General features: G+C 57.5%; 1 protein-coding gene across 13 annotated transcripts; it reads left to right on the forward strand.

Moving 5' to 3' along the window:
- Window positions 1,525-19,364, forward strand: CCDC120 (coiled-coil domain containing 120). Of its 13 annotated transcripts, none has more exons than XM_021080015.1 (13): window positions 1,525-1,877; window positions 6,862-7,046; window positions 10,326-10,390; window positions 10,478-10,577; window positions 10,751-10,841; window positions 10,989-11,122; window positions 12,579-12,722; window positions 13,128-13,422; window positions 13,783-13,845; window positions 14,106-14,280; window positions 14,385-14,483; window positions 14,677-14,721; window positions 16,780-19,364. In XM_021080015.1, the coding sequence occupies exons 5-13, from the start codon at window positions 10,793-10,795 to the stop codon at window positions 17,717-17,719; spliced, it is 1,944 nt and encodes a 647-aa protein (XP_020935674.1). In that variant the 5' UTR covers window positions 1,525-1,877; window positions 6,862-7,046; window positions 10,326-10,390; window positions 10,478-10,577; window positions 10,751-10,792; the 3' UTR covers window positions 17,720-19,364. The 13 variants fall into 13 exon arrangements, with proteins under 13 accessions (XP_020935674.1, XP_020935677.1, XP_020935675.1 ...); XM_021080018.1 differs by having other exon boundaries at window positions 10,478-10,520; XM_021080016.1 differs by lacking the exon at window positions 6,862-7,046.

The raw sequence follows: 19,480 nt of genomic DNA on the forward strand, positions 1-19,480 counted from the left end.
GACACATTTGGGGCCAGTGGAGTATGATCTGGCGGCTCAGTAGGGTAACTACAGAAAGAAAGTTAGTGGTTATTTGGAGGTGCTGTTGAGGACTGTTGGAGAGTGCTTTGGGGTTGGAGTTTGGATCAGTGGAAGGTAGTTTAGAGATGGAGAAGGTGTTGGAGGGTAGTTTGAAATGCTTTCGGGGGATCTCACCCTGAGTTTTGGGAGTATATGGGATTGTGATAGGGGCTGTTGGAAGGTACTTTTGCAGGCTGTGGGATTGGTCAGTGGAAAGTTTGGTGGGAGAAGATTCATGGAACATGGTTTGGAGATAGAGCAGATGACTGCTGGAATTGATTTGAGGTGCGGGAAGGGGCCATGCCAAAGGTAGTCGAGAAAATCTGGGTGCTGTTGGGTGATCTTTAGTGCCATTGGGGACCAATAGAGTATGGATTGGAAGGTGCATGGAAAGTGGTTTAGGGACAATGGAGGGCATTTGGGGTGCATATTGGGGGTAGATCCAGGGTGATTTGGAATTCTCTTTATTTTTTTATGATTTAAAAAAATATTTTTTGGAGTTCCCATCATGGCACAGTGGAAATGAATCCGACTAGGAACCGTGAGGTTGCGGGTTCAATCCCTGGCCTCTCTCAGTGGGTTAAGGATCCAGTGTTGCTGTGAGCTCTGGTGTAGGTCGCAGACGCAGCTCGGATCTGGTGTTGCTGTGGCTGTGGCAAAGGCCAGTGGCTACAGCTCCAATTAGACCCCTAGCCGCAGGTGCGGCCCTAAAAATATGTATATGTATATATATATATATATATATATACATATATATATATATGTATATATATAAAATATCTTGGCCATCCCCTGGGCATATGGAGTTCCCAGGCCAGAGATCAGAGCCCAGCCGAAGGTGCTGACCTAGGCCACAGCCAAATACATGTACACCACGCAGAGGCAATGCTGGATCCTTTAATTTACTGTGGGGGGCGGGTAGGGACTGAATCTGAGTCCAGGCGCTGCAGATATTGCTGATCTGTTGGGCCACAGCAGGAACTCCTGGAAGTATTCTTTAGAGGTTACTGGTTTCAGGGCTGATTGTAGATGGCTTGGGGGAACAACTTGGGGGTAGCGGAAGATGGCTTATTCGTGTCAGCTCGAGCGTCCAAGAAGGCCGATTGAGGGGCTCCTGCTTGGGATCAATGGACAATAGTTTGGGGATACAATTTGGGAGATGATGGAATGTGGTCTGGGGTGCATTTGGGACACGGAGAGTAGTCGGGGGAATTTAGAGGTGTGGCGGCGGCCGACAGAAGGCAGTTTGAGATCCTGCTTGGGTGTTCCCTGCAGGGTGTCTCGGGGTGAGGGGCGCTAATCTGATCACCGGGGGGGCGTGGCTTCGGGAGGGGGACTGCTCCACAGCCCTCGAGAAAGCCTGTGCGCACGCGCTCGGAGCTGGTTCGCTCCTGGCGCTCCCAGGGCAGGGAAAAATCGAAGACCCGAACTGGCGCCTGCGCACTTGGTCTCCGCCGCTGCTGTGGTCTCGCGCCCCGCCCCCGTCTCCCCCCCACCCCCGCCCCTTCAGGCTCGCGCTGGGCGGCGGAGGTGGCGGTGCTGCCCGGAGCTGACTGACCCGAATTGAAGGCGGGGGGCCGGGGTCCACCGCCCGTAGCCGAGCGGGTGCTCCTCTCCCACCCTTCCCGCGCCCCCCGTCTGGCCCCCACGGCTAACAGGGCTAACAGTCGCGCGGCTGAACGCGGCCCACAGACAGGGCGCGGAAGGGGAGTAGGCACGAGCCTGGGGACGAGCTGGGGGTCAGCGAGGGACGGGCGCTCCCACCACCCCTCCCGGCCTTCACCGACCCCGCCTGCGCCGCGGGGCTAAGACCCTTGGTGAGTAACGCCCGCCTGGGGTTGGAAGGGAGGAGTCTGGGCGGGGTGAAGGCCCGGAAACACCGACTGGGGACGTACCTGCGCGCGCACTCCCGACCTCTGACCCCCGTGGTCCGCCTCTCGACCTGTGGCTTACCTGGCTACATCTTTTTTTTTTTAAACCTCGAACCCTGGCCAAGACTGGCCGCAGGACCTCTGTCTGCGGTCGAACCATATTCTGGCCTGGTGTGAGCCTCAATTCCTGTTTGTCCCCCTAAATCCAGCCTTGATCCCAAACCCCATCCAGTTCTATTCTCAGGATCCTTGACCTGACCCCACATCCTTGCCTGACCGTGTCACATCTCTAAAGCTTATTTTGCCTTGTCAGGATCACCCCAGTTTCTGTCCTGATGCTTGACCTACCTGTTCCCTAAACTCTTGTCCAGTCCCTGAACCCCTTCCAATCATTTCCTGTCCCCCTAACTTCAGTCTGTTCCAGGTCTGTCCTGATGCCTGCTGGTCTCTGACGTCTGTACTTTCTCCCCACCCTGTACCATCCTCCTGGTTTCCCTCCTGACTCCTGAACTTCAACCTGGCTCACCACCTTTAGACCGTCCCTCTTGTCTCCTGCTGTGCCCCTTCCCCCAAACCTATGCTGTTTTCCCTTGTCTTCTCTTGGCCCATCGCTGCCCTTATTCCTTTTTTTTTTTTTTTTTTTTTTGCTTTTTAGAGCCGCACCCACAGCATATGGAGGTTCCCAGGCCAGGGGTCGAATCAGAGCTACAGCTGCCAGCCTACACCACAGCCCCAGCAACACCAGATCCCAGACGCGTCTGCGACCTACACCACAGCTCACGGCTACACCGGATCCTTAACCCACTGAGAGAGGCCAGGGATCGAACCCGCAACCTCATGGTTCCTAGTCGGATTCGTTTCCCCTGTGCCACAACGGGAATGCCTATCCTTATTCTGACCCGATCTTTTCCTGTTCCTTATCTCTCTCCTGAACCTGCCCTTTTCTTTGTCCTCTTCTTTGACTGCTGTCTTGGCCTGTCCCCTGTCATGTGTTCTGACTTGTCTCCTACTGTCCCCTACTTGTTCCTTGGTTCTTATCCTGACTTCACTCCATCCCTTCCCCTGGCCAGTGTCCTGGCTCGTGCTCTGTCTTGCCTCTTGTCCTCCACCCTGCAATGACTCTGATTCTATTTTGTCACCTATCCTCCTTCCTGTCTTGTCCCTTCATCCTGTCCAAACCCCAGGCCCCTGTTCTACCTCTTATTCATGTCCCATCCACACTGTTTAGATCTCCCTCCCTCGTAATACCTACTTTCCATCTCCTCTAAGCCCAGAAGGATGGGGGTCCCATTATACCCTGCCCTTGAACTTGACGGTTCTACTGTTGCCATTATCTCTGAAATTCATCCCAAATGCTTCTCAGCATGAGCAAGAGCAGTCCGACTTGTGGGCCCTGTGCAGCTGAGGGAGTTTTCACATGTGATTCCCCCACCCCCCACTCAGTGATCTCATGCAGAGCCTGCATTTCTCCCGCCTCAGGAGTGCCTGGAGCTGTTCCCAAGCCCCCCACCCTCCCCAAGTGTGAGAGAACGCCCTAAATTATTCACTGACTCTCTGGGAGTCTATGAGGTTCAGGTCGTATTTCCAGCCTTCCTTGCTAGGTCGGGGGCTGCCCCATGAAGGGGTGGAGGACTTGGGGGGGGGTTATGTGTGAGTCTTCCCGGGTCATATTTCCCCCATCTCCTGGTCTTGATCTTAGGGGCAATGAGCTCTGCTTTCCTGGCCTGAAAAAAGTCCATTCTGGGCCAGAGGCTTCAGCTGGGTAGGGGTAGGATGGGGGTAGGAGCTTATCATCCTTCTCTCAGAAGTAAGCAATACAAATCTTGATGCTCAGTCCCCTCCAAGCAGGTCTGGGGTGGCGGAGGGGAGGCGGTCACGGGTAGAATCAGGCCCATCCAATAGTGACAGTAATAACAAACAAGAGGAGTTCCCGTCATGGCTCAGCAGAAATGAATCTGACTAGGATCCATGAGGACACAAGTTCGATCCCTGATCTTGCTCAGTGAGTTAAGGATCCGGTGTTGCCATGAGCTGTGGTGGAGGTCGTAGACATGGCTTGGATCTGACGTTGCTGTGTCCGTGGCATAGTCCAGCGGCTACAGCTCCCATGTGACCCCTAGCCTGGGAACCTCCGTATGCCATGGGTGTGGCCCTAAAAAACAAAAAAGCAAAAAAAAAAGAGAGAGAGAGAAAGTAATAACAAACAAGAAAAATCCACAGTTCTTTCACTGTCTGAATCTCCTTGACTTTGAGGACAGACAGGGAGACGCTGAATAGTGAGGAGGTAATATATCTTTCAATTACATTTTGTTCCCGTATTTCTCATAGAGAAGAGTGAGAGTTTGAATAATGAGAGATCAGAGCTGTCTCATTTATCCGAAACATTAATCCCAACCTATTAATAACCATGCAAACCTCCCTCACTGTCCCAGTCTATTTGCTACCCAAGTTCTGAGAGGGAGAGCCTTCCACTGGTTCAGGCAGTGGGAGATACTAAGTTATCTAAGGTATTTTGGTTTTGCATCTTACGGAGTTCAGATAATGAGGGATAATGGCTCTAACTTAAAAATGTATTCAAATCTATTCATTTGCCTGTGCTCCAGTGGCAATAGTTGAAATAGCAAGGGTACTTCCTTAGGTATATTTGGCTCGTGTGTTTTGCCTGACGAGAAGCTCAGAGAGTGAGGGATGCCAGTCCTATCTCAAAAATGTATCTAGGAGTTCCCGCTGTGGCTCAGTGGGTTAAGAACCCAATTGCAGTGGCTCCGGTCGCAGTGGAGGCTGCTGGTTTGATCCCCAGCCTGGAGCAGTAGGTTAAAGGATCTGGCATTACCACAGCTGCAGCTCGGATTCAGTCCCTTGCTGGGGAACTTCCATGTGCCACGGATGCGGCCATAAAAAAAAAAAAAGTATCCAAATCCATTCAGTTCCTGTTTTTGGGTAGTGAGAGTTTGGACAATTTTTCTGAATATGTGTGGCTCCTGCATTTTTGATGCTGAGTGGGGAGAGGTTAGATAGTGAAGGAAAATAGCTCTGTTTCAAATATGTCTGGTTTAGGGAGAGTTCTTTATCTGGACAGCAAATAGGAAGGATTTTTTGATTGTTTGTTTTTGTCTTTTTAGGGCCAACCCGTGGCAAGTGGAGGTTCCCAGGCTAGGGGTCAAATCGGAGTTGTGGCTGCCTGCCTGAGGCACAGCCACAGCCACGCGGGATGTGAGCTGCATCTGCGACCTGCACCACAGCTCCCGGCAGCGCCAGATCCTTAACCTACTGAACGAGGCCAGGGATCAAACCCTTGTCCTCATGGATACTAGTTAGATTCATTTCCACTGAGCCACGATGGACATGCCCAAGTAGGAAGGGTTTTGAGGCTGTGGTATACCAACTCTGTCTTGAAAACGTGTTTGTGTGTGTATTTGATTCCTGAGTTTGGACTGGGAGGAATACTTGTGATAATGTATGACAGCCAATACATATTGAGCACTTAACCATGGGCCAGGCACTGTCCTAAGCAAGCTTTAAATGTCTTAGGTCATGTCATGCTCACAGTCCCCCTGTGAGGTATGTGCTGCTGTCATCACCCCCATTTTGTATGTATGCGTATGTGTGTATACACACACACACACACCCACACCCACACCCACCCACACATTTGGCCACACCCACAGCCTTCAGAAGTTCCCTGGGCCAGGGCTCAAACCTGCACCACAGCAGTAACCAGAGCCACAGCAGTGACACTGCGAGGTCCTTAATCCACTGAACCCCCAGGGAACTCCACCTCCATTTTATAGCCGAGGACATTGAAGCACAGAGAGGCTGAGTGACCTGTCCAAGCAGTCACACAGCCCGTGAGTCGCAGAGCTGGCTTCCATCCCAGACCCCCCCAGTTGCTAGCCCTGCATGATGCCACAGGAGGCTCAGGTCCCTGCTGGGCTGAGGCTTAGAGGTGGTTGTCTTCCGGGCTGTGCAAAGTTGCGGGCCAGGGCAGTGGCATGTGTGGGTGACTCTGGCCCTGCCTGTCTGCCTAGCCTGAGAGGCCCAATTACCTGCTCTTCCCTTCTTACCTGGTCACCAGCCCAGCTCAGCCGGAGTTTATTATTGTCATTGTTAACAGTCGTTAATGACGTGGCATGAGTTCCCTTGCCGTTTGAAATGTCTTCCAAAGTCACTTCGGCATCCGTTGCTTTCATTAGCACCATTTACCCAGTTTACAGATGAGGAAACCGAAGCCTTGCAACTTGGTGTGCGTTGCCAGGGCCGGATACCCTTGTCCCTCTGGGCTCTGATTTTAGAAGTATCCCGCTTGCTTCCCAGCCTCCTTGCTGTCTCTGAAGAGGTGGCAGCAGGCTGGGGCTGAGAGGACACGCCCCCAGCTGCCCACCTTGGGGCTGCCGCCTCCACCAGCCCCAGGCAGTGAAGGGAGGGAGAAGCCGGGAGATGAAAAGGGCCTTTGTGTCCCAGGCCGGAAATCTCACACCTAGGAAGAAAGGTGGGCCAGTGGCGGGAGGCCTTCTAGAGCACAGTACACTGGGGCGTTGCTGATTCAGAGCTAGTTCCCGGGCTTGGCCCACCTGCCAAGAGGGGAGGGAGCTTTCCTCACTCTGCTCTTTCACATCTCGGCGGGGAGGGCGGCGTGGGCTGCTTTCAGGCCCTGGGTTGGGCTTGGGCTCTGAGGTCACAGAGCAGATGGTCCCAGATGGAGCTCAGGATGTGTGTGGTGTGCACTGGGGGCAGGCCCAAAGCCCATGTGCTGTGGGGGGAGCGGTACATTGGAGAGACTCAGCGGCCGCTGTTGCCTTGACCCCTGGGCAGAAATACCTGCCCCCCCCCCGTGCGCCGGGAGGTGGGGGAAGGCTGGGAGAGGCCCCCCCCCCCTCCGCCGCCTGGATGTGAAGCATGAACCCCGTGTCCCACTCCTCCTCCCTTGCAGGAGTTGCCTCTGTCAGCCTGCAGCCCAGGACCCAGCCTCCCGCCTAACCCCCACCCCCCGAGTTCTGATTCTGCCTGCTCTCATGCCTCTGTGATCAGAATTGGGCCTCCTCGGCACCTCTGCGAGCCCCAGCTTTCACCTCTACAAGCTGGCTATGAGGAGCCGGGTCTGTGCCGTCCTGCCAGGTTGGTAGGGGTCAGGAGGGGTTAAACCACCAGGGTGTTTCTTCTGTTTGCTGGGATGCTTTCTTCTGGAGCTGCCGAAGGTGGTAGGGTCTTGAGTCACAGTCTCTCCTTGGCAAAGTTGACCTCATCTGTCCCAACTTGGGCAGCGGTTAGCCTCCTTCCTGCCTTGCCCTGGGAGGAAAGGGTAGGGGCTCAGGGCTGCGATGAATGCTGCCCAGAGACACACACCCATGCATGCCCAAGGCCTCCCCTGTGCCGAGTGACTCCCCCGACCCCCATCCCTCAGCTCCCAGGTGGTACCCTTGGGTGGGGAGGGTTTGATCTGGGTGCTTGGGCAGCGCCAGAGGCAGCCGCCGTTTCCACGACCGTTTTAGCCCTCCTTCCTCAGCCTTCTGCTAGGTGGGGCGGGGGGGAAGGTCCAGGCTCTCTTCTTGGCCATGCTGGACACGCTGAGGGAACCTGCCCCAAGACAGCCCCTCAGGGTGGCCCGAGCCCTGGTATCAGGCAGGCAAGGGTTAAAAGGTATGGGCTGGTCCGTCCCTGGCCAGGTAGGCTGGGCCATTGCCTAGTGGGAGGCGGCCTAGGCATCCGCCACTGGGCCACTGGCGCTCCCTAGCTTACTGCCACTACCAGCTGGAGCAGGGCCTGGTCGAGACAACTGGGGTGTTTGAAGGTACCTGAGGCCACTCCACAGCACCAGTCTGGTTTGGTGAGCACCTGGGAACGGTGGGCCCAGGGGCGAGGAGTTGGGGGAGAAGGACAGGGGGAGGGGTACTGCGGGAGGGAGCCAGGTCTGGGCCAGAGGCACAGCGAGGAAGGAGGGAGGAAGGAGGGCCGAGTAGAGGGGCGAAGCCCAGGATGCCCAATCTCCTTTCCCGGCACGAAGCCAATTCCTTGCGGCCAGAAGTGGACGAGGAAAAGGGATGGGGGAGGATGGGAGCCAGTGTCCCCCTTCTTCTACCCCCCCCCACTTCCTCTCCCCCTTCCTCCCCTGCAGGGGTAACCTCTGCCCTCCTTCAACCCACGGCCCAGCCCCCTAGGAAAGGCCAGACTGGGCTCTTGGGAAACTACTTCCCACTTCCTGGCACCTGCCGCCCCCCTGCCCCGCCCTGCCCCCGTCTGTTCCACTAGAACAGGGGCAAGGAAGGGGCCTCTAGGGCAATGTGGGGAACAGTCCCAGACATTGGGAGTTTGTATTTGCTCCGAAGGTGGCCGGATGTGGAAATGGGGGTCCCACTGAGGTGTCGGGGTGCCACCCAAGTGAGGTGTCTTGGTTGTAAACAGTCATTACAGCCAGGAATTTCTTTTCGGCAGTGGTGTCAGAAGGGCAGACCTGAAAAACCTGCTGGGCCCGCCTCTGGGTGTGTGGGGGGGTGCCCTCTGCAGCTGTCCTGCCACAGCCCATCCTAGGTCGGGGACACGGGGTCACCAGTGGGGAGACCCAGGGGCCGGTGTGGGGGTGTATTGGGGAGGGGACTGCTGGGATCCCCCTTCACACCATCTTTGGGTGGGGCCCGGGCAGCCCCAGGCCTCTAGGCAAATGTGCAGAGGGCAGGTGAGTGGAGGGAGAGGCTTGGGAGCGGGTGTGGGGGTGTGGGGCGTTGACCCTGTGTCTAGCTTGCCCCATGACCCCATGACTCAGGCTCTAGCTATGTCCCCAAGGTCAGGCTGACAGGGTGGAGTCGGGGTTCCTGTCTGGACCCCGTGTGGACTTCCAGGATTCCGCCAGCTCCCAGGGAATGAAGGCTCGAGGCAGCCCAGTGTGGCGGGGGACCAGTGGGGTCCTGGTGAATGGGCCCATTGGGGAGGAGTCGAGGTTCCTGATGGGGTGAAGGAAGGTATAGGAGAGCCTTGGGAGAGTTCCTCAAACTCAAATAGGGGCTGGGGAAGAAAGAACCCCAGGAATCCGGGGGCCGAGGAGGCTAAGCTGGGACCTGATGGAAACCCTGCCACGGCAGGTGATGTCAGACCTTGGAGCGGGGGGCATGTGAGCGCTTCTGCAGAGCACACGCTACTGCGTGGACGTTGACGCGCAAAAAGGCTTGAGGGAGAGACTCTGCCCCTGATGTTGAGAAGAGGGAACCCCTCCTTTGTAGGAGGGGCACAGACCCCCATGGGGTGGGTGGGAGGACTGCTGGCACCCTATTAGCAGCTGGGCCCCGTCCCCCAGTGTTTATGTGGGGGAGGGGCTTGAACTCATGCCTTCGTGGCTGCCTAGGTCTTCTCCCCACCTGGCCACCATGTCCTGACAAGCTGGGGATTTCGAGGTAGGTGGGGATGGGACCTCTGTGGCCTCACAAGGTCCTCCCAATCTCCTCCCAATCTCCTGCCACCGAGGTCAGGCCAGGTGGTGGGAGGTGATGTCACCTGGCTCCCCAGCTGGGGACTGAGCAGGCTCTGGGAGGAGGGAGGGAGCAAACTCCAGAGGAAGGGATGAGGGCAGGGCTGGCGGCCAGCCAAGGCAGGCTCCATGGTCAGTCCTGGCGTCTTGGGGCAGAAAAGGAGGCAGGAGGCTTGTTATCTGCCACTGTGGACTTTGCCGCTCCCAGCCCCGGCAGGGTGACTTCCTTATGCTGGGAACAGGACTGGCTGGGGTGCGGGGTGGGGCTGGAGGTGTCCTACGGCCAAGTGAACGCTCTCCCTGCCACACCAGGGCCACAGGATGGAGTTAGGACAAGTGGAGACCCACAGACCACAGCCAGTCTTTTATTCACTCAGCAGACATTCACTGAGCACTTGCTGTATGCACAGAAGTGTTCTGAGTGCCAGAGGTACTGATGAAAAAAGGGCAGGCAGAGTTCCCTTGCGGCGCAGCAGGTTAAGGATCCGGCGTTATCACTGCAGAGGCTCAGGTCGCTGCTGTGGCACAGGTTCCATCCCTGGCCTGGGAACTGCTGCATGCCAGGGGCGTGGCCAAAGGGGGGAAAAGAAAAGGACAGAGGGGTTTTCTGTCCTCATAAAAGTACGAGGGAGGCACAGTCTTGTTGGACAGCAGCTGTGAGGGGACATAATGTGGGAGCCCACCTCTGGAAGTGACATCGAAGCCCCAGAATGTAAGAGAGCGCCAGGGGCTGGTGTGGCGAGAGACGCAAAGAGCCCTCTGGACGGCAGCGCAGCCCGCACAGAGGCCTGGAGGGCCTGATGGGCTGGGAGCTGATGAGAAACTGGCGGGGTTCGGCCCCTCTCATGAGGAACGGTGCTGAACTGGCGGGGTCCATCCTCAGGCGTGCACAGGTCATTTCATCTCTCTGTGTCTTACTCTCTTCATCTCTAAAATAGGGGTGACAGTCGTCCCGGAGCTGCCATCCCGGGGAGGTCATAGAAGAGTCAGTGTGGCGTAGAAGGTAACTGTTCCAGGCACCCAGGTGCTCAGTAAAGGCCCCCTGTTGTTACAGTTGTTTGACTCTGTACCATTAATTCTCCCTTCCCAGGCAGGACTCCTGACTGCAGCCCATGGGCCTCTGAAGAGGCGTTGTAAGTCCGCCCAGCTCCCCACTTGCTGTTCTCCCACTCAATGGGAAGGGAACCAAGGTACCAGGGCCTTGACATTGACCCAGATTCTGCGAGGGCAGGCTGGGCCAGGCAGGCGGGTGGGTTCGGGGTACCCCTTCTTCCCAGCTGGGGTGCCAGGCCCTGGGTCAGGGTGGAGGCTGGGGACACACGCAATATGTGCTTCCTTCATGGCTCCTGTGCATCACTGCCAGGCCTTGTCCAGCCATCAGCCACGGCCTCTTGACGGCACCAGGATGGAAGTCAAAGGTCAGCTGATCAGCTCTCCCACCTTCAATGCCTCAGGTCGGTGTCCGTGCCCCCTCCTGCTGCCTCCTCCCCTGCTCTGAGTCCCCACTTGCCCGCTGGGGGAGGGTTGGTCCCTGGCCCCACAGCTGCTCCAGGATGCTCTGGTTGCCCCCCCACCCCGACCTTTGCGCCCTCTGTATCCAGCTGCCCTGTTTGGAGAGGCCGCGCCCCAAGTGAAGTCAGAGCGTCTGCGGGGGCTGCTTGACCGGCAGCGGGCCCTGCAGGAGGCCCTGAGCCTGAAACTTCAGGAGCTACGGAAAGTGTGTCTCCAGGAGGCGGTGAGAGCCTGACCCTATGGGTGTGGGGAGAGGGGGTAAGGAGTCGGGGCCAGGTAGGCAGACAGAGGTGGCAAGCCGCTTGGCTGAGCTGCAGGTTCCCCAAAACTCAGCCTAGGTGTCTTAGAATCAATAAACTGTGGTGGAGTTCCCGTCGTGGTGCAGTGGTTAACGAATCCGACTAGGAACCATGAGGTTGCGGGTTCGGTCCCTGCCCTTGCTCAGTGGGTTAACGATCCGGCATTGCCGTGAGCTGTGGTGTAGGTTGCAGACGCGGCTCGGATCCCGCGTTGCTGTGGCTCTGGTGTAGGCCGGTGGCTACAGCTCCGATTCAACCCCTAGCCTGGGAATCTCCATATGCCGCGGGAGCGGCCCAAGAAATAGCAACAACAACAACAACAACAACAAGAGACAAAAGACAAAAGACAAAAAAAAAAAATAATAAACTGTGGTAATAGTTTACCACCAATCCCCTGTCAACAACTTGAAATCAAAAACACCTAAAAACAAAAACAAAAAAAACCCCTAAGTTATTTCCAAAACATGGCACTAAAACCTGACCTGAACTGACAGGGGGTGATTTTTTTTTTTCTTTTTTAGGGCCACACCTGCGGCATATGGAGGTTCCCAGGCTAGGGGTTGAATTGGAGCTGTAGCTGCCAGCCTACACCACAGCCACAGCAACGCCAGATCCGAGCTGTGCCAGCGACCTACACCACAGCTCATGGCAATGCGGGATCCTTAACCCACTGAGCGAGGCCAGGGATCAAACCTGCAACCTCATGGTTCCCAGTCGGATTCGTTTCTGCTGCGCCACGACGGGAACTCCTGACATGGGGTGATTTATAGTTTCAGTTTACCCTTCTTTTTTTTTTTTTTTTCCTCCCTTTTTTGGCCACCCCCGACGGCATATGGAATTCCTGGGCCAGGGATCAAATCCGAGCTGCCGTGGCCTAAGCCGCAGCCACGGCAACAGCAGGATCCTTAATCCACTGTGCTGGGCTATGGATCGAACCTGCGTCCTGGTGCTCCCAAGATGCCGCCAATCCCGTTGCTCCACAGCGGGAACTCCTAATTTACCCCTCTGGCTGTGAATGTCCCTACAGTTTACCAGAAATAATAAAGCAATTCAGAGCATGCAGCCCAGGCCCTGAAGGGAGTGTCATATAATATGCAGTATACAGATGGTGTCACCTTTATACAGAGACATTCTGGATTCCAAAGCAGGTCTCCCTGCCTCCCGTGCCCACCACCCCAGGGGTTTGGGCCACTGAGTTGCTGAGTGTCTCTGCCACACACCCATCTGCTGGAGAACTGGGAGGAAAAAGAGAAATAACCAGCATGGGTGTTGAGCCGGGCTGGGCGCCTGGTAGGACTTCTGGAGCTTTAGGGGTCATCACTGCTTTGCCACATCCCCCCAACTAACCCTTGGTAGTCTCTGGCTCCTGCCCCCACCCAGGAGCTGACTGGCCAGCTACCCCCTGAGTGCCCATTGGAGCCTGGTGAACGGCCCCAGCTGGTCCGCCGGCGGCCTCCTGCAGCCCGAGCCTACCCCCCGCCGCCGCACCCCAACCCAGCACAGCACTCCTTGTGCCCTGCCGAGGTGAGCAGATGGGCCTGCAGAGCAAAACGTGTTGGGGGGGTGAGGGGAGTGGGGGGGAGGTGGGACAGGAGCCCAGAGGAAGCAGAGACAGGGTTGCTTGTGTCCAGGAGAGGCTAAGTAAGGTGAGAAGGGAAGGAGCCTGAGGGAGGTGGGTTCCAGGTCTGAGAGAGGATGCTGGCCCCTACTCACCTCCAGGAAGATGAAGGAGAGGCCCAGCCCTACTCAACACTGGCCCTGCCCACCCCCTCCAGGGGGAATGGGCCGCCCCCAGCAAGGGCAGGCCCCGCCCCCAGCGTTTCAGGGGGCTGGCGCTGTGGGGGGGGGCTGCTCTGTCACTGCCTGGTCCCTGTGCTTGGCCATTTGCAACATTTGGTCCCATCCCATCCTCTTGGGTGGGCCCCGCAGGAGCTGGCGCTTGAGGCCCTGGAGCGCGAGGTGTCAGTGCAGCAGCAGATTGCCGCCGCTGCCCGCCGCCTGGCCTTGGCCCCCGAGCTGAGCACTGAGCAGCGCCGGCGCCGGCGCCAGGTGCAGGCAGATGCTCTGCGGAGGCTGCATGAGCTAGAGGAGCAGCTTGGGGACGTCCGGGCCCGCCTGGGCCTCCCAGGGCTCCAGCCACCCCAGCCCCTGCCACTCTCCAGTGGGGCAGTTATCACCGCCCAGGGAGTCTGCCTGGGCACGCGCCTTGCCCAGCTCAGCCAAGGTGAGCATGGCCCTGTCATCCCACTGGTGAAAGTGGGAGGGTGGGCCTTAGCTCAGGGACGTGGTAGGGGTGGAGTGGGTGAGCGGCCAGGGCAAAGTGGGAGGAAGGCCGAACTTCAGGGACCCTCCCAGTGAGACGAATTGTGGTAAACTGACTCCCTGGCAAGGCTCCGGCAATCGGGCAATCGGCAATCGGGAACAGGCATCAGGATGGCGAGGGACCAAGCCTCTGGGGTCTTGGATTTAGTGGAAAGTGGATTTCTGGGAAGTGTGCAGGGCGGGGAGGAGACTGTCCCGCAGGGTAGGGCAGGGCGCCCAGGTCTTGCATTGACAGGCCCGGGCCTCCCCTTCTCACCTGCAGAGGACGTAGTTCTGCACTCGGAGAGCAGCTCCCTCTCAGAGTCTGGGGCCAGCCACGATAATGGTAAGGACCCCTCTCCCCCAAATCCACCCCTCCATTGATGCTTAGCCCCTGCCCTCCCTCTGGCTCCGCCTTAGCCATGCCCCATCCTCCCCTTCCCGGAGCGCCCCCATCTTCTTCGCTTTACCTCGCTTTCCCCACCAGCTCCAGTTTCCGCCTCATCCCTTAGCTCCTCCTCAGCCCGTCCTCCCCTCCCCAGCCCCTGCCCTTCGCTTTGCCCAAACCCCCGGGCACCCTCCGATTGAGTTCTCCCTTCCACTCAGAGGAGCCCCGCGGCTGCTTCCCTCTGGCTGAGCGCCCGTCGCCACCCAAGGCCTGGGACCAGCTGCGGGCAGTATCTGGGGGCAGCCCTGAGCGGCGAACCCCGTGGAAACCACCGCCGTCGGATCTTTATGGGGATCTGAAGAGCCGGCGCAACTCGGTGGCCAGCCCCACCAGGTGAGCCAGGAGTGGGGTCTGAGCCTGGGCTGGCAGGACGGCCTGCTGGTGAGGGCACGGCCTCTAACCTGGACCCCGACCTGGGGCCGCTCGTCTCTGTCTAGCCCTACACGCTCGCTGCCCAGGAGTGCCTCCAGTTTTGAGGGGCGAAGTGTGCCTGCCACCCCTGTCCTCACCCGGGGCGCAGGCCCCCAGCTTTGCAAGTAAGTGGGCTCTGCCGGCGAGTTTGAGGATCAGAGGAGGGAACTAACTGGTAGTTCTAACTGGGGGTGCTGGGGGGAGCTTTATGCAAGGGCATGGGACATGAAACCCTGGGCTTTGAATCTGTCAGTTTTCTTTCTGATGTATGAAAAAGGTGGGGTGTATGAAAAAGCAAGAATTTTATTTTCGTTTCAGAACTTTTGTACATAATACACCCTATTGCATGATAAAGAAGTACAGGTAAAATTTCTTAGACCATAATATCACATTATAAATTATTTATTTATTTATTTATTTTTGTCTTTTTGCCTTTTCTAGGGCCGCACCTGCGGCATATGGAGGTTCCCAGGCTAGGGGTCAAATCAGAGCTGTAGCCGCTGGCCTACACCAGAGCCACGGCCACGCCGGATCCGAGCCGCATCTGCAACCTACACCACAGCTCACGGCAACACCAGATCCTTAACCCACTGAGCAAGGCTGGGGATCAAACCTGCAACCTCATGCATGGTTCCTAGTTGGATACGTTAACCACTGAGCCTCGACAGGAACTCCACAAATAATTTTTTTAATTGACAAAAAAAGAAAAAGAAAGGCTGGGCTTTGACAGGTGACTAGGAGCTGTCTTGGTGGAGAAGCAGGTGGGGATTGGGGGCACAAGCACCAGCATTTGCGCATGGGCTTTTCTGTGCATTTGGGGCACGTCATTCCCTTCTCTGAATCTTTTGTCTCCGCATTTGCACAGTGGGCATAATAATATCTGCCCGTGGAAGATGCCGTAGGGTAAATAAGTCCTGGTTAACACATACTGTGTACCTACCATCTGCTAGGAATCAGTGTTTTATTTATTTATTTATTTTTGTATTTTTCTGCCTTTTCTAGGGCCGCTCCCATGGCATATGGAGGTTCCCAGGCTAGGGGTCGAATCGGAGCTGTAGCCACCGGCCTATGCCAGAGCCACAGCCACGCGGGATCTGAGCCGCATCTGTGACCCACAGCATAGCTCACGGCAATACCAGATCCTTAACCCACCGAGCAAGGCCAGGGGTCGAACCCGAAACCTTATGGTTCCTAGTCGGATTCGTTAACCACTGAGCCATGATGGGAACTCCAGGAATCAGTGCTTTACTTGTTAGCAAACCCATTTAATTATTGCAACATCCCTGTGAGGTAGGTGCTATTATTGCCATTTTCTTTCTTTTTTTTTTTTTTTTTTTGGGTCTTTTTAGCAATTTCTTGGGCCACTCCCGCGGCATATGGAGGTTCCCAGGCTAGGGGTCGAATCGGAGCTGCAGCCACCGGCCTACGCCACAGCCACAGCAACGCGGGATCCGAGCCGCGTCTGCAACCTACACCACAGCTCACGGCAATGCCAGATCGTTAACCCACTGAGCAAGGCCAGGGATTGAACCCGCAACCCCATGGTTCCTACTTGGGTTTGTTTCCACTGCGCCATGACGGGAACTCCGAACAAATGCATACTTAAAGTGCCTGCTTTATCCAGGCTGTGAACAAAACCAAGTTCTCATCCTTGTGGCGCTTGCATGCTATGAATGGTGGCTGTTGGGACGATAGTTTGGGGGTGCTTCATGCACATGTTGGGACAGATAATTCAGGAAGGGTCTTGAATTTCTGGCCTAAGGTTTAGGACCTCATCCTAGAGGAGGCGGGGAGCCCTGAGAAGCCCCTTAGCAGGGAATGAGGGGTCAGATGTGTAGAAAAAGTCCTCAACCCTGCACCCCCTGCCCCAGCCCTGCACACACTTTCATCTCCAAGCTAACAGTCCCAAGCACCCCCATACATTTTCAGCCCCTCTGCCCCCCAGTCCCGGGCAGATCCTCTGCCGCCCTTTAAATGCCCCCACCTGACACCTTTATACACACGCTTTTGAATCCATCTGGGGCCCTTTTTGAGGGTGTGGAAGTGAAGGCTCGGGGGTGGGGGGCCAGTAGGAGTTCCTGTCGTGGCACAGCGGAAATGAATCCAACTAGGAACTATGAGGTCACGGGTTCTATCCTTGGCTTCGCTCAGTGGGTTAAGGATCTGCCCTTGCTGTGAGCTGTGGTGTAGGTCACAGATGTGGCTCGGCTCCTGCATTGCTGTGGCTGTGGCGTAGGCTGGCAGCTTAGCTCCAACTGGACCCCTCGCCTGGGAACCTCCATATGCCATAGGTGCGGCCCTAAAAAGCAAAAAAAAAATTTTTTTAATTAAAAAAAAGAGAGAGGCGGGGTAGGGAGGGCACTCATCCCATCTGCCTGTCATTTCTGACCCTTCTCCCATCACCACCCCTTGTGCCCCCAGACCTGAAGGCCTGCATTCTCGCCAGTGGTCCGGCAGCCAGGACTCCCAGATGGGCTTCCCCCGGGCAGACCCTGTCTCCGACCGCGCCTCCCTCTTCGCAGCTCGAACCCGCCGCAGCAATAGCTCTGAGGCCCTGCTGGTGGACCGGGCAGCTGGTGCGGGAGCTGGCTCCCCTCCTGCGCCTCTGGTTCCCCCTGCCGCCGGTCCCCCGGTCTGCAAGAGCAGTGAGGTGCTGTATGAGCGCCCCCAACCAACCCCGGCCTTCTCCTCTCGCACCGCTGGTCCCCCAGACCCTCCTCGGGCTGCCCGGCCCAGCTCGGCCGCCCCCGCCTCCCGTGGGGCTCCCCGGCTCCCACCCGTGTGTGGGGACTTCCTGTTGGACTATTCCCTGGACCGGGGTCTGCCCCGTGGTGGCGGCGGCGGGACAGGCTGGGGGGAGCTGCTGCCTGCAGCCGATGTCCCAGGACCCCTCTCCCGCCGGGATGGGCTCCTCGCCATGCTCCCCGGCCCACCGCCTGTGTACGCAGCTGACGGCAGCAGCCCCCTCCTCCGCAGCAAGGACCCCCACGGCCGTGCCCCCCGCGCCAAGCCCTGTGGCCTGCCCCTGGAGGCCACCGAGGGGCCAGAGGTGCATCCCAACCCTCTGATGTGGATGCCCCCACCTGCCCGCATCCCCCCAGCTGGCGAGCGCAGCGGCCACAAGAACCTTGCCCTGGAGGGGCTGCGGGACTGGTACATCCGGAACTCGGGACTGGCCTCGGGGCCCCAGCGCCGGCCTGGGCTCCCCCACATGGTCCCGCAGCACCCGTCCTTCCTCCATGCCCGCTGCTATGAGGTGGGCCAGGCGCTGTATGGGGCCCCCAGCCAGGCGCCGCTCCCGCACTCGAGGAGTTTCACGGCGCCCCCTGTCTCCGGCAGGTACGGGGGGTGCTTTTACTGATGGGTAGGGGGTCTCTTGAGGCAGGTGGCCAGAGGGTCCAGGCTAGGGAGCAGCTTGTCCCGGCTAGCGAGTGACACAGCCCTGGGGAGAACTGGCCGCGGCCCTCGCCCCGGGCTCACTGGGCCTTGCCCGACCTGCATTAGTCTGCGGGGTCTCGGCCGAGGGGTGTGTTGGGCCTTGGTAGCAGCAGTTCTTCACCAGGCAATATGGGAATGTGAAGGTCTGAACTACCAGTGCATGTCAGCTGCAAGTGAGCCTTGGCATCAGGGTGCTGGGAGGAAGGGACGTCCCGTGCCCTCGCCTTTCTCTTCTCTTTTCACCGTGCCCCATGCTTGCGAGCCTTAAAGATGCTGTCCTGTGCCTGCCTCCACCTCTTTAACGAGCCTCTTTTCCTCTCTCTTTCTGTGTCTTGTCCGTCTTTTCCTCTGTCCTCTGTCTTCCCACCCTGTCCTCCGGATTCCTGCTACCCCTCCTAAAGATACTACGCGGACTTCCTGTACCCCCCGGAGCTGAGCGCTCGTTTAAGTGACCTGACGCTAGAGGGGGAGCCGTCCTCCGGTTCCGACCCCCAGACCCCGGGGACACTGGTCTGACCCCTTCCCATATGCCCCTTATCGGCCCGGTCATGACTCCAGTCTGGGGAGCACCCAGCGGATCTCGCTGAGCCCTGGGGTGTGGCTGCGCTTGGTCCTGGGGCGGGGGGCACCAACCTGATCTCCCAAGGCCCCCGGCTCCCCGTGGGCCCCCAAAGGTGTCTGACACCCTGCTTCTGCTCTCACGCTGTGCTGGGGACTGGGGGCCCTGAGCCGGCTGGAAAGAGAGGGCGGCTGATGTAATGGGGCCTCCACGCCCCTTCCTCCATTCCTGTTTACAGTCGTGATTTAGGTATTCACCGTCTTCCCCCCAACACTAGCCGTTTTATAAAAAGGGAAACTGTGATCTCGTCCTGGTTGGGTCCCTTCCTGTCCCTGTGCCCAACCTGTGTCCCGTTCAGGAACCCCCCTTCCCCAAAACAGACCATAGAGGGTCTCAGGGCCCAGCTTGGGGCAGCCAGGAGACTCCAGTGTGAACAGAACTCCCTGCCCGCTCCCCCCCCACCCCCACCAGGGCCGTTTTCCTTGGGGACGTGGGCTCTCTGCCCACGTCTGGAAGGACTAAAGTCTGGGTGGAGGACTTGGGTTCATTTCCCCTCCCCACCCCCAGGGTTCCTGTCTGCCTGTCTGTGCCCGCTGCCTCTGCCCACAGGGTGAAATGGCCCAGCCTTTGGTGGCAGCCTCTGCCCCAACTCTTCCCCAGTCAGGAGGCTCTGCGGGAGGGTCCAAAGGGCAGAGCCACTGGGCGTGTTGTGTCCTGGGATGCTGCGGTGGTGGAACCTGGCATCTGGTAGATGCCAGTGAAGTCCTCAGGTGACGTCTGGCCACAGCTACGTCACGTCTTCCTTGGCTTTCCTTCCATCCACCACTTTTTAAACAAATCCACACAAGCTGTGTTTTCTATGATACCTGTCTGTGACTTTCCGGAGCTGGGGGCTCCCCTACCCCCTTTACCTGGTGTTAAACTTTTCTTTTTGTACCAATGGATCTGGGCCCAAGACACTACCCACACTGGAAGGGGATTTCTATAATAAATGTGTAAACTGAACCCATGCATTGCTTCCCTATCTGCCTTGCCTTGGGGACCCACATCTTTAGCTGAGACCAGATAATGCATTTTTACAAGAAAAAAGAGATAGGCATGTGGCATCATGGAAACAGCCTATGA

This window comes from Sus scrofa, chromosome X (genome assembly GCF_000003025.6).
Source record: "Sus scrofa isolate TJ Tabasco breed Duroc chromosome X, Sscrofa11.1, whole genome shotgun sequence".
Taxonomy (NCBI): Eukaryota; Metazoa; Chordata; class Mammalia; order Artiodactyla; family Suidae; genus Sus; species Sus scrofa.

Excerpts from the sequence above, each read along its gene's own strand:
- CCDC120 (XM_021080027.1), top strand. The coding sequence starts at position 10,793 with ATGGAAGTCAAAGGTCAGCTGATCAGCTCTCCCACCTTCAATGCCTCA. Across the intron at positions 12,723-13,127 it reads ACTCCTTGTGCCCTGCCGAG|GAGCTGGCGCTTGAGGCCCT; the intron begins GTGAGCAGATGG and ends TGGGCCCCGCAG. Across the intron at positions 14,484-16,779 it reads GCAGGCCCCCAGCTTTGCAA|ACCTGAAGGCCTGCATTCTC; the intron begins GTAAGTGGGCTC and ends TTGTGCCCCCAG.